The sequence below is a fragment of the Microtus pennsylvanicus genome, chromosome 8, assembly GCF_037038515.1.
Source record: "Microtus pennsylvanicus isolate mMicPen1 chromosome 8, mMicPen1.hap1, whole genome shotgun sequence".
Lineage (NCBI taxonomy): Eukaryota > Metazoa > Chordata > Mammalia > Rodentia > Cricetidae > Microtus > Microtus pennsylvanicus.
The window spans coordinates 93,450,438-93,464,605 of record NC_134586.1 but is presented as its reverse complement, the minus strand read 5'-3'; the positions used below and the strand labels follow the sequence as shown (position 1 = coordinate 93,464,605).

The following is a 14,168-nucleotide window of genomic DNA, read 5'->3' as shown; positions in this document are numbered from 1 at the left end:
GATAAGTGAATAAGCTCTGATGTTAGGATCAGAGGCAAAGACATAAGACAATTAAAACAATATCAGTGCTAGAGGAATGATGGAGTGGGCACAATAGGACATACATAAATTCAGTTCCTTGCCCTTGGCAATGTAGACAACAGACTGAGTATGTGTTTGGAGTAGTTACTAAGTATACATGTTTAAATAGAAACTGTATTAACTACTGGTCGTCTGTGATTAGAGTCAAACTTTGACATCTTGAAAACGTTTGAATACTTCATTATGAGAAAGATAAATGTTAAGCAAGAAACAAACTAATCACCATGGAGTGTTAGAAAAATATCCCATGGCACAGGAAGAAAGCACTCTGATGAACAATTATGGCACACATCCATGCAGCCACTGTTCTTTTTGCTGCTATAATAATAATAATAAGTTACCCACTTATATTTAGCATTAAAGTGTCTCTGTCAATAAATAATAGTTATTAAAGTCTGCCTCTGATTCTTTACTCTGTGGTTCCACTGGTAAAAGGAAGTAATTTGAAGGCAGGGAGTAGAGAAGGATAAGCAATACTGAAGGAAGGGGAAAGAGGAAGGAAGCAGAAGAAAAGGGGAAAGAAGAGGAGAAGTGGGGGAAGGAAAAGGAGGTGAGGAGGGGAGAGGAGTAAAGGGAAGATGTTGGGAGTAAAAAGAAGATGATGGGAGGAAGGGAGTAGAGAAAGAAGGCAGAGAGCAGGAAAGTGGGGAGGGAAAGGAAAGGCTGGGAAGTAAAGGGGGCAACCTTGGCTGTTAAGAATTGCCAATTTAATTTTTTTGCACCGCTGTGTATTAACCTTCTGTCTAACTCCCGGATAGCACTCAGTGATGGGAATAAAAGTGTGATCATTGCAAATACTTAATGAGTCTGTACTCTCGCTGCATTCTCAGATACAACCAATCAGCAGTGAAGAACAACGCAGAGAGAGAGAGTAGAAAGGGAAAGGGACAAAGCCCAGACTTGCCACGCTGCTTTGGCATGCAAATTGTTATCTTTTCAAATCAACTTAGTGTGAACAAGTCTAAAATGACTTTCACTTCTGTTAGAATGGACCAGAAATGCTGCAGAGCCAAATCCCAAGTGTTCACTAAGGAACTACCTCCTGTTGTTGCTGTACTGGAGAGTTCAAAACTGATTCCTACATATGATTTGTGCTTTGCTAGTGAGTGTAAAACACTAGACAGCATGCCTTGTATGCTATTTTAAATGCATATTCTTTCCTTTTCTCTTAAACTTAATTATTTTTATTTCATGTGCATTGGTGTTTTGCCCACATGTCTATCTGTGTGAGGGTGTCGGATCTTGGAGTAGTTGAGAGCTGCCATCGGATGCTGAGAGTTGAATCTGGGTCCTTTAGAAGAGCAGCCAGTGCTCTTAACTGCTGAGCCATCTCTCCAGCCCCTTTGTAGAGTCAATCCTGAGATTGTTTCCATGGGTTGGGGATGAGCCTGGTAATCTGCATTTGTTGTTGTAGATGGCGGCAGTGGTAATGGTGGTGGTGTGTGTTTGTGATCACTATTCTTAGTTGCCAACTGGACGACAACTGGAACTACCTAAAACCCAAACAGAGGGATAGACTTGTTTTTCTTAATTAAATTATTTTCAGTGGGAAGATCCAACTTTAATACAGATCTTTTGAGGTAGAGAGATCCACCTTTAACCTGGACCACACCTTCTATTGGCAGCCTATATAAAAGACATTAAAAAGGAAGCCCTTGCCATTTGCTTGCTTGCTCTTGCTTTCATTGCAAGTCCGTTCCTTTACTGACATTAAACCTACTTCTTCAGGATCCCAGGCTATACTGAAGACCAGCTGAGGCATCCAGCCTCATGGACTGAACAATTACTGAATTCTTGTTCCATTGGTAGACAGCCATTGTTGGACTACAAGTTCTGTTCTCTTAGAGAATCTGGACGAATAAGGTGTGTGTGTGTGTGGGTGTGGGTGTGTGTGTGTGTGTGTGTGTACGTGCGCAAATGTGCACATTGTGCCCCATGGAAGTCAGAGGAAAAAATCAATCGGTCTCTATTGTTGTCAAACTTATTCCCTTATAACAGAGTCTCTCATTGAACTTGGAGCTTGTTGTTTCTTCAGTAGGTTGGTTAGCCAGCACAAGTGATACTCTTGTCTCTCTACAGTGTCCACCCATCCCTACTACCTTACCAGTGTTACAATTGTACTGGGCTATGCCTGAATTTTTGTAGGTAATTTGGGGATTTGAATACAGGTCATCACACTTACTCAATGGTACTCTTGCCCACTGAACCATGTCCAGCATGGAGATTCTGCATTTTTCTCATCCATACAAAGGATGTCAGAGGACCATTTGAAAGCCCAATGGCTGCATAATGCATAGCTGTCATTTTTGTACGGGACATATTTTAAAACATGTGTTGGATGTTAGTGTGTTCAAGGTAGTAAAAAAAAATAGAAAATGAAACAACCACAAACACCTAATGCTTGGTGCTTAAGATAGAAACCATCATGCATGCATGAATTGAGTCTGGCCAATTCCATGAAGTTATAGTAGGTACCAAGTCTCATTTATGTTTGACGGAAGGCAAGCAAATTTGACTATTTTGGGGGGTTTTCCCTCAAGGACTTCTTAGTCTGCCCAGGAAAATAAAATGAAATAAAAAAAATTCATCTATGACATGCTTGGTTTTGAAGAAGTGTTTTGACATCTTTGACAGCTCACGGTCAACACACACTCTGTGCTATAAGAACACAAAGGATGACCGTGGTTAGAATGGACTGAGGAGACATAGATTACAATGTCTGGCACTTGAAAGAGCCGTACATGTTGAGTGGAAGCTGGATGAAGAAGGAAACAAAAATAAACAAACAAAAAGAGAAATAACTGAGGTATGTGTAGTTAACCCAGGATAACCCCAAAAAGCTACAGGAAACCTTCCCCAAAGCATGCCTGAGAGTGTAAGAGGATACACAGGAAGACACACAAGAGCATGGGAAGACGCACAAGAGGACACACGGGAAGACACACAAGAGGACACACAAGAGGACACATGGGAAGACACACAAGAGGATACACAAGAGGACACATGGGAAGACACACAAGAGGACACACGGGAAGACACACAAGAGGACACACAAGAGGACACATGGGAAGACACACAAGAGGACACACAAGAGGACACATGGGAAGACACACAAGAGGACACATGGGAAGACACACAAGAGGACACATGGGAAGACACACAAGAGGACAAACCTATGCTCAGTGTAGACATCCTTGCATAATACAAACACTGGAAAATATGAAACACATAACTCCTGAAGGCTTTTTTGGAGACTATTCATGAGTCTTTAGAAATTCAATGGTAAGATGTCACTAAAGGTACTTTAATAAGAATTCCTTTATAGACAGGAATTGAAACTGAAACAAGCAAAAATAACAACAAATGGTGAAAGTCAAATTCAAACTCCCAACTAAGGAGAAGTAGAACATGTGAATGTTCATACATGAGAACAGGTAAAGGAAGCAGGGTTCTATGTTTATACATGAGAACATGTGAAGGAAGCAGGGTTCTATGTCCATACATGAAAACATGTGAAGGAAGCAGGGTTCTATGTCCATACATAAGAATGGGTGAAGGAAGCAGGGTTCCTGTTACTCTTAGCCATAAGGTTACCCCACCATTTATGTAGTCGAAAAGAATAGGACAGCAGGGAGGATATTTAGTGAACATGAATAAGTTCATTGCAGGGGAGCTATGGGAATTTTGAGAGAACACTGGGGAGATCTGAGATGGGACGCAATAAAGGCAAGGCAGCATTGCAGATTCCTTAAATTCTGAGATCTATGTATTATAGATCAGTATGGGTGAAGGACCACCACCTCAAAGTTATCTGGGTGATGTGAACTTGTTGGAAGACCTCAGGGACCCCAGGCAAGTCAATCTTGAAAACAGGAAGATATTAAGAGAAAAAGAAACATAGAAACAGTTGTTATTTTGAGATGAACAAACTCTATAGAGTAGCTGTTATTACATATAAGCACTAATATTCCAGAGTCTTCACCCAATATGGTTTGTTTCTTTTTACTACAGCCCAATACATTTGGGAAAGGACATTATCTACTGTACACAGCCACTCAGGAACTATGGTCTCCTTCTGTCTAATGATGCTTCCACCTTTGGAGATCTTAGGAATTCTAGCATGGGTCCTTCAAGGATGATCACATTAACGATTCAGAAGATCAATCTGGGAGTCAGTGATTTAGTCTGCATCCATTCACACTGCATTCTGGGTCTTGGCATTTAGCAAGATGTCCTAAAGAAAGCAATGGGCTTGGTGAAGCAACAGCCTCTGCTCCCAAGTGGCTACAAAGTATTCTTCAGTACAGATCTTGGTAAGCATGCCAACTGCCTAAGAAAGCCAAGGACAGGAAATGGGACAGTTTATTTCACTAAGTGATACATGCTAAAAGTAGGACAGATAATTAAAAACAAGAGCATTGCTTAGCAGACAATGATAGAAATCAGTGTTGAGGGAAAACACACACTGCTGAGTTGTTTCCTCCAGAGTCAGCTGAAGGGATGACACAGCCTAATCCAAGGACCCAAGGATTCAGTCGTAAAAGCTGAAAGAAAGACTATTCTGGTGATGAAGCAGGAGCAAAGAGGGAAAGAAGAAAAATGGCATCAACAGAAAAAGTAACATGCAGATATAAAACCATTAAGACTCTCCAAGATTTCCCTGTCTCTGTTACTCAAGCTTGAAATGTTCATCTAAATGATTCAAAGTCTTCTGGATGCCCAGGTGTAATTAGTCTAAGGGTTCACATATATAAATGCTCAAAGAGTTTTAGATATAGACCTGCTCTCAGGGTGCTCAAAAGGCTCTTCAAACCCTTAGAAGAAATTCCATTCCTTAGGTAAGGAGAGCCTTGGACACCTAAGCTGTAGCTGTTACCATAACTGAAGCATAGGATTCTCTCACTGATTCTATCAATAACAACAACAACAATAATAATAAAAATAATAACTAGATAGGACTGATGAAGGATCAGTATGCCAGGTACTATACTCAGATCCACAAATGTGCAGCAGCCCCATGAGGCAGATGCTATTATTATCTATCCTTTTATACAGATAAGAAACTGACAGCCAAAGTAAGCTTCCAGTGTTGAAGCACAATTCAAACTTAGCTGACATCAGTTGAGTTTTTAACTACTATCTTCTAGTTTTGATGCCTCTGTAATTCTTCTATGTAGAAACATGGGATGTGGGCTTAAAATAATTAACACAAAACAATTCACAAACATTATCTTCTGGTGAACATGAACATTTCTAAATGCTGGGTTCTTTCTATTTTTTCTCTTTGTAATTGTCAAAGTTTATATAGAACAGATACATAGACCTCACTGATGGGATTTCCCCTCTGTATGTTATAAATATGTCTTATACCATTGGTTAATAAAGAAGCTGCTTTGTCCTATAGCAGGGCAGAATACAGCCTGAGAGAGAGAGAGAGAGAGAGAGAGAGAGAGAGAGAGAGAGAGAGAGAGAGAGAGAGAGAGAAAGTAGGCAGAGTCAGAGAGATGCCAAGTAGCTGCCAAAGGAGACAGATGCCAGATCCTTACCAGTAGCCACAGCCTTTGCCAATACACAGATTAATAGAAATGAGTTAGTATAAGATGTAAGAGCTAGTTAATAAGAAGCCTGAGCTAATAGGCCAAGTAGTGTTGTAATTAATAAAGTTTCTGCTTGATTATTCTGGTCTGGGTGACCGGAAATAAACAAGTAGTCTCTGCCTTCACCTCACTTTACTCTTAGCTTCCTTCTTCCCCCAGTTTCATTATGTTTCCGAGGGCCTCCTGGTTATGTATTCTCCCTTGTGAATAAAGCAATCAGCTTTTCATCCTGGGAGGGGAGAGCGAATGGAAGAGAGAAACAAAATATGCATAGTGGCATTTAAACTTTAAGGAAAGTGACACACTATTTTACATGAAATATCCTTGGGAGAGGTAGGATACTAAGAAGCAAAGAGCAGCCGTCTCATTCTGCACTCTGGGTGATATGAAACACTACAGGTAGGACTGAATGGCTTCTAGGCTACCCAGGTGTGTGATGCTGACCTTGGGAATGGAGGGCTAAAATGTAAGGTTATTTAAAATCAAAATCTGCACATCTCCTATATTTGACCAGAACCCACCTCCTCAACATTCCGTAGTCCAGTCAATAACAAGAACAACAGCACTTCATGATTTCAGAAATTACTTGTTAAACTCTCTTGACTTCCTAGCCAAGACACGAGTTGCTTGTTACGTATGAAAATATGACCAGGGCTATTGAAACCTGAAGTTAGTACTTTCAAGGACAATTTGCTTTCTAACAACTTCTATGTGAACTGTCATAGTTACTATTCTATTGCTGTGGAGAGACACGATGACCAAAAGGCAATTTATTAAAACAAAAACATTTATTCAGGGGTTAGCGTTTCAGAGGGTTAAAGTCCATGGCCATCATGGTGGGAACATGGCAGTAGGAACGTGTGCATGGTACTAGAGCATTAGCTTAGACTATACAACCATATCCACGAATGCAAGGGAAAGAGGTGCGGGGGGGGGGGGGACTCAGAGACAGAGAGAGGCAGAGAGAACTGGGAATTGCCTGGGTTTCTAAAACCTCAAAGTCCACCCACAATGACACATCTCTTCCAACATGGCCACACCTCCTAATCCTTCTCAAACAGGTTCACCAACTAACCAAGAACACAAAAATATGAGCCTATATAGTCCCTTCCTATTCAAGCCACCACTTGAACAATGGCCAATTTTCAGAAATGATTTAAGCAAAAACAACTATACAGATGGCTGATTTAAAATCATCTCTTTCATCAATACTTATTAAGTTTCTGCTTTGATAAATCACTACACTCCAGGGCAATGAAGGTAGACAGCACAGTCATGAAAACAAAGCCAAAGAGAGCATCAAGTGGAGGCCATGCACCTTGGAAAGATCCCGGGAGACAGTTTAGCAGAGCGAGTCAGACATCGCGCACCATTCTCCTATGAACCTGGGCCAACCAGGCAGCTTGTTTGAAACACTTGGCTTTTGTTGCTTTTTTTTTTAATACCGTGACACAAGATTTAGTTCGTCTACAAACACTACAGTTTGTTTAAAAACTAACTGGACTTCCCATAAACTTTGACTAGATTGTTGGTGCTGCCTGACCTTGGGATCCATCAGATAATTCGGGAAGACCCTATAGAAGTCTGAGGATGAAATGGTCCACTTAACCTCTCAGTGCAGAGAAGGTGGCCGCTGTGGTCAGTTTCCCTTTGGTTACTACCGACGAAGCCCATCCTGCGTCAGCCAATGGGAGGAAAGTCCAGAACTCAGCTGTGTAGTAGGCAGCCTAAAGCACACGTTCAGTTAGGCAGGTAAATGGAAACACGTTTGTAATGAAAGGAAACGGGCTCTGAGTGTGTACCAGCTGCCCAAAGGGCAGAAGGGGGTACCGTGTGTAGAAACATTGGGGGGGAGTGTAAGGTAGCATTAAGACAGGAACCAGAAATTCTAAGAACTCTTCCATAACATAGGACAATGAAGTCTGGAAAAATGTTAGCCTAGAATTTTCATTTACGAAGGTCATCTTGTAGCACCCAGTATCTTTAGCACGTTCATTCTCTGAGTTTCTATCCTCAAGGATTAACAGACACCTCCTCCGCAACCCCACCCCCACCCCAAACCAAACCAAACAAAATTCCTTAGTTCTAGAATTGTGAAGCAGTTTCGTGCACTAGTACCAACTAGCAGCACTTGAGATCCAATCCTTTCATGTGAAATGGGAGGTTGAAGTCACAGGCCTTCAGGCAAGGGGGCAGCTAAGGCTCAAACATTCTTTGACTCCTACGGGGGCTCTCCTTTTAAATTCAGGCGCCGGTGCTGGGTCAGCACTTTCACTTGGCTCAAAGGACAGGCGCTGAGCGCCATTCTGCAATTCCTAAGGCGTCTGTGACTGACAGGAACAGAAGCGACTCCGCGACAGTCAGGAGCCAAACAAGACTCCGAAGTCCCATCAAAGCCCCAAGTGTTAGCCTCAAAGACGGGTTCCAGGTTCCCAGCCACTCGCAGTGCCTGAACCACGCAGAGTGGATTTTTTTTTGTCTCCTCCACCCCCAAACTCAGCTTTCCTTCTGAAATCTGTCCCCTTGGAATACAGAACACGAACGCGGGCGGACTGTGTTCTCAGTTGCCAGGGACTCGGTTGCAAAGGAGCAGCTGGGTGCACAAACCACGCCCCTGGTGCGCTCCCCCACGGTGCTAACACCTACGCTCCCAAGGCAGAGAGATTGGGGAACGCGGGGGCTGGGAAGGGCGGAACATAAAGGAAACCCGCCCCTGATCCCACCCTCAGCAGAGATTGGCAGGACTCGGGCACTCGCCCCGGCCAATGGGCGCGTTCCGGGGCGGGCCTGGAAAACGGCTGTTCAGGCGATTTAAGAGTCGTCGGCGCGGCTGTGGAAAGCCGAGTGGAGCCAGGACTTGCCAGGTGGATCAGACGCTAAAGCCAGCGTAGACACGGAGCGCACCCGCACCGCTCTGGGCACCTCACCGCACTGCTTGCCTCCGGGTAGATCTGAACCGCAATCCCACGCGCCGCCAGGACCCACTCGCCACTGCCGCCTCCACAGCACCCATGGGGACCTGGAGACTTTAAAAGGAGTTTGGGGTTTCGGGAGCAGGGAAATCACGGGTACGGATAAGCCGCTTTCTTTGCCTTAAAAAATGGTTTTTCTTCGTCCGATTGTGTGGATCGTGCGCTGGGGTAGGAAAGAGAGGGGCTCTTTGGGTTGAAAGCAGACCTCTTTTACACACACACACACACACACACACACACACACACACACACACTCCGCACTAATACTCACCACCGGTTTCGCCTTGCTTCCCCGTCTCTTTGTTAGGTTATTTTAGACAGAGCTGCCTCGCCCTGGCGCAGTCCGATTGACTCTGCTAGCGAGAAGGCGAGCAAGGAGAGGGCAGAGTGTACCTGCCTGCGTGGGCAGGTGTGCCCCGGTGCTTGAGTGTCCGTGCATTGGCAAGTGTGCAGGCGTACGTCCGGAATTGTGTAGGAATGGGGTGGGGGGAGAGGCTGACAATGTGTGGTCGCCAAGATGTGTCATTATGGGTGTATGACATTAACACTGTGGGTGTATGTACCAGGCTGTCAGTGTCTGGACTCCAAGTGTGCAAAATGTTGCTGATGTCAAGTGAATGCTTTTAGCGAGTCTGTCATTGTGCAAGTCGCTGTCAGGGATGGGGTGTGACCCAGCGCAAAACGGGCAGGTGGGCTGCACAGGATGGCAACCACGATGTGAGCTCAGCTTTCTCTAGCTTTGGGTCTTAGGGCTTCACTTGACATCCACCTTTCCGTCTGGGTGTCCATCTCCCACCCTGCCAGAATCTGCGCTCTCTTCGCCCACTTGAACCCCGCATGTTCTCTAGCCCGCCTGTGATTTCTCCTGTGGAAGTTACAGGGCAGGGTTCCCGGGCAGGTCGGAGGCTGGTTGAGAGGTATGGTGTCTGCTCTGGCCCTCCAGACTGGCGGCTTCTTCTGTGTCCCCTTTCCTACCCCAGGGAGGACCTGCAAAGTTGACAGGCGCAGGCGACTTTGGTGCCGGTGCTTAGCCAAGCTGCAGGCCCCTGGGAAACTGAACAACCTGGGAGAGGGACACCAGGAGGGTCATTCCGAACTCTGACGGTGTCTGTCCTCTCTCCCTTGCTAGATCTCAGTTCCTGGCCCTGGCCTCGCCGCGTCATTGATGGGCAACCAACTGGACCGCATCACCCACCTCAACTACAGCGAGTTGCCCACTGGGGACCCATCTGGGATTGAGAAGGACGAGCTACGGGTCGGGGTTGCCTACTTTTTCTCGGATGAGGAGGAGGACCTGGACGAACGCGGGCAGCCGGACAAGTTTGGTGTAAAGGGCCCCCCAGGTTGCAGCCCCTGCCCAGAGAGCCCCAGCCGCCACCACCACCACCTGCTGCACCAACTCGTCCTCAACGAGACTCAGTTTTCAGCCTTCCGGGGCCAGGAATGCATTTTTTCCAAAGTAACCGGCGGCCCTCAGGGCGCCGACTTGAGTGTCTACGCGGTCAGCGCACTGCCTGCGATCTGCGAGCCCGGAGACCTGCTGGAGCTGCTGTGGTTACAGCCAGCGTCCGAGCAGCCAGCTCCAGCCCCACACTGGGCCGTCTACGTGGGCGGCGGGCAGATCATCCACCTGCACCAAGGCGAGATCCGCCAGGACAGCCTGTACCAGGCGGGCGCGGCCAACGTGGGCCGGGTGGTGAATAGCTGGTACCGCTACCGCCCGCTGGTGGCCGAGCTGGTGGTGCAGAACGCCTGCGGCCACCTGGGCCTCAAGAGCGAGGAGATCTGCTGGACGAACTCCGAGAGCTTCGCTGCCTGGTGCCGCTTTGGAAAGCGCGAGTTCAAGGCTGGCGGGGAGGTCCCGGCAGGCACGCCACCTCCGCAGCAGCAGTATTATCTCAAGGTGCATCTGGAGGAGAACAAAGTCCACACGGCCCGCTTCCACAGCCTGGAGGACCTCATCCGCGAGAAGCGGCGCATAGACGCCTGTGGCCGCCTGCGAGTGCTGCAGGAGCTCGAGGACTTTGTGGACGACAAGGAGTAGCCCAGAGCAGCAGCCTTCCGCGCTTTTTCTCACGTCCGGAGCTCCTTTCCTGTCCCCGCAGCTCTGCACCCCACACCCCCTAGCTCGCCAGTCCAGGGCCAGCCGCTGGAAGCTTCAGGAACTCACAACGGCACTGGGCGGGCACAGCTATGCTCCCCTAAGACAGCCCTTGGTGTTGGTGACCATGCCGGGGTGACCCAGCCTGCGCCTTTCCCCTGGGTTGTGACAGGGAAACGGGGAAAGGGCAAAGGGGAGCAAGGACACGACCCTTCCCACGAGCCAATGGTCAGTGATCTTTCACCAGACAGGGCAAATACCCTTTAGTCACAGGGGACCGTCACCCCCCAGATGCGCACACACAGACCAGTTGGAGGTGAGAATTGTTCTTTTGGGGGCACAATTGAACTCCCGAGGGGATGTGTCCCCGGATCTCAGAAACCGAGCCTGTCCTGTGTACTTGGGAGCACTTCGGGGACTCCAGGTTACCCTGAGGCTGCCAGGAACTGTTTTGCAGCTCTCCAGCCCAAGGTCTCCTGACAATGCATTCCAGACTCTGGGCTGAGCTAGATAGGTTTGGCTTCCCTGTTTGCACAGCTGGAAGCAGACGCCAGCTCCCGGACTGACCGACCCTTGACAGAAGGGAAGCCTTCTAGGTCCCTGGAGGAAAATGGCTCAGCACCTCTTAGAGGGAGGAGGGCCTGCCGGCTCCGGAAAAGGAGCTAATTCACCTGGTGTGTGGTCTCTTGAATGTAAAAAGAAGGAGGCTTTTTTGCTCGGAACCCCTTGATTGCTTCCCTCCTTGCTCCGAGTTTCAGAGAATCTGGTTTTCCAAGGGACTGGAGGAGAAGGCAGGGAGAATCTACAACATTCCAGAAACCAGCATTAGGACAGCCTAGCCAGTGTCTTTAGTTTGGCTTTTTCTAACTAGAAGATCTTAGAAGGCAGGGGGGAGGTGGAGGTTGTTTATAAAACCGGAACAGCAGTTTTCCAACGTTGTCAACAAAGCCTACAGTGTCGATGCTTCTCTTGATCATATTTAGCAACCTGCTAATGAAATTTCAAATTGAAATTTTTATTTTCATGGCTTTAATCCATGATAGCTTAAATACTGGGGGCCATTAGGAGTGGAATTAAGCTAAGAGTTTAGCTGACATTGCCTTTCACTCTGGTTTTTCTCAGCTCTTATGAGAATTCTGTTTGGGGATATTATATTTACTTTTTTCCCCCTGACTTTTTGGAGTTGCCCTGTGATGGTGGAGCTGTTCATTGGTGTGTATATTGTACTGAATTTTTGTCAGTTCAAGGGTCTGCTGCTTTGGTGATTGCTAGCAAGTTCCATGAGGGTTCTTTTCTTCATGTTGTATATCATCATCATCATCATCATGAACTTCCTCATTTCATCTTTGCACCTCACCTCTTGGTCCCCTTCAAAAGGAATCAAGAGTTGGTGGGCTTTGGGGCCGCCCCTGTAGCCTGTCCTGCTGCTTATTCCTGAGAAGAGGGAGGCGCTCTTAGAACCAGGACAGAAGGTGTGTCTTTCCAAACACAGTTATGTGAAGCTCCTTCCTTTGGGCAAGAGTTGTGGATTTTCTCCAAAAGATACAGCCACAGCCTAACTGGTCGTTACTTGATTCCGTGTGCTAGACACACCTGAGAACATATACAGTCTCCTGAGAGAGTTTGTCAAATCACGGTGTTTAGCTAATGGTTGTGAGCAATTGCATAGTAGTGACAGATGTGTCTCAGTTGAACAGCAAATACTACGTCCAAAGCCAGTTCCTTGGCGTTTGAAAACAATGCAATAAAAACCAGTGGAGGTTAGCCGACAGGGAAATGCCTTTCCCATGCTAAAGGGTTTGTTTCTGTTTTGTGGGGATTTTTTTTGTTGTTGTTGCTTTCTTTTGTTTCGTTTTGTTTTCATGTTGGATTCATCCTCTGATCTCGAGTCAAAAGGTCAAATCAATGAAATATGAACTAAAGTATTTTTCTGAAGCCAACGGAGTGATTTATTTTTTAAAACTGTGTATGCTTTTCCTTTCAGCACATCCAACAGCAAAACTTCGTAACAACTAAACTTAACCTTTGCATGTATGGAGAACTGAAAGTCATTTCTTTCTCTAACTTAGTCTTTTGGCAAATGACAGATCGGTGTCCATAAACCGAAATTCTTTACTGTGTCTCCACACGCCATATCCTTTCCTGTGTCCTCCTACTGTATCTTGGCTCCTGCTGAATTAAATACCATCATAAGCACTTGTTCCCTTGGGACTCCTTCTTGACATTGTGTCTTCCACCTGTAAGTGAGTGGGCAAAAGAAGCGCATTGGTCTCTATCAGGTCCCAAACTGAATTACTCCTTTTATGAAACGTATGCCATGCCAAGAGGGGACTGGTTCATCAGCTGAAATTTGATGACAATGAAAACGAAAGCAAGACCATTTATGGTTAGATTGATTTACCAAGGACTTAGTGGATGATAATAGTTTTTCAAATTCACAATAAGAAAACAACGATCAAAAATTTTAAAGGGAGTTTTATGGTTTCTTATGTTCCTATGGAAATGATTGCTATCTCATGGTGATTGTTAGCACAAACCTTTCAGAGTACATTTTAGAGAGAATCTTATCTAATTGCTTGATCAGGAAAAGGGATTTCTATTTTATTTATTTATTTATTTATGTTTGGTTTTTGGTTTTTCATTACTGGGTTTCTCTGTAGCTTTGGAGCCTGTCCTGGAACTCACTCTATAGACCAGGCAGCCATGAACTCACAGAGATCTGTCTGCTTCTGCCTTTCAAGTGCTAGGATTAAAGGCGTGCTCCACCACTGCCTAGGTAAGGGATTTCCATTTTAAAGCATTATTGAGGCTGCTGTCGCTAGATCCGCAAAAGTTGAAGATCCTTTTGTAGCTGTCACTTGAGTTTTATTATGGGCGAATACTGTTTTCTCTAGAATGTACTAGTTGCAGGAATCAAGCCATGAGTCTCCTACCATTTGCAAAAGGACAATAACGTTTTAGTTTTAGGACAATTTAGTTTTTGTTGTCCCATGATCCGGAGGGGGTGAAGCTGTGTTCTGTCCAACCCTCACCAAAGCAGAGGCCACCTCTACCTTTTCTCCCCTGCAAAGGGGCATATCTCCAAAGCAAACTACTATCAGAAAACAGAAATTTAAAATGCAGATGTTTCTCAGAGAGCTTTACTGCATTAAAAAGCAAGCAAACAACAGATGCGAAAGGTACATTGGGCATACTTTTGAAAAATAAAGCTCTCGAATGCCATTACTCTTAAAGTATACTCTTTTGTTTGAAAAAGAAATCTTGTAGAAGTTGTGTGTGCTAAATTAAAAAGAAGAAAAAATCAGCTGTACCAATGAGCTAAATTGGTAGGTATAAAATGTCCTTCAGTATTTAACATTTAAATGACCTTTATGACCACATGTTAGTAAAAGAATTACATATGCTAATCTGCATTTA

General features: G+C 45.6%; 1 protein-coding gene across 2 annotated transcripts; it reads left to right on the top strand.

Annotated features, from left to right (window-relative positions):
* The first annotated feature begins 8,297 nt into the window (after positions 1-8,297).
* Positions 8,298-12,952, top strand: Lratd1 (LRAT domain containing 1). Of its 2 annotated transcripts, none has more exons than XM_075984029.1 (2): positions 8,298-8,746; positions 9,780-12,952. In XM_075984029.1, the coding sequence occupies exon 2, from the start codon at positions 9,816-9,818 to the stop codon at positions 10,692-10,694; it is 879 nt and encodes a 292-aa protein (XP_075840144.1). In that variant the 5' UTR covers positions 8,298-8,746; positions 9,780-9,815; the 3' UTR covers positions 10,695-12,952. The 2 variants fall into 2 exon arrangements, with proteins under 2 accessions (XP_075840144.1, XP_075840145.1); XM_075984030.1 differs by lacking the exon at positions 8,298-8,746 and adding an exon at positions 9,220-9,567.
* The last annotated feature ends 1,216 nt before the right edge of the window (positions 12,953-14,168 follow it).

What these genes read in the sequence shown, in the direction of transcription:
- Lratd1 (XM_075984029.1), top strand. Translation starts at nt 9,816, where the DNA reads ATGGGCAACCAACTGGACCGCATCACCCACCTCAACTACAGCGAGTTG.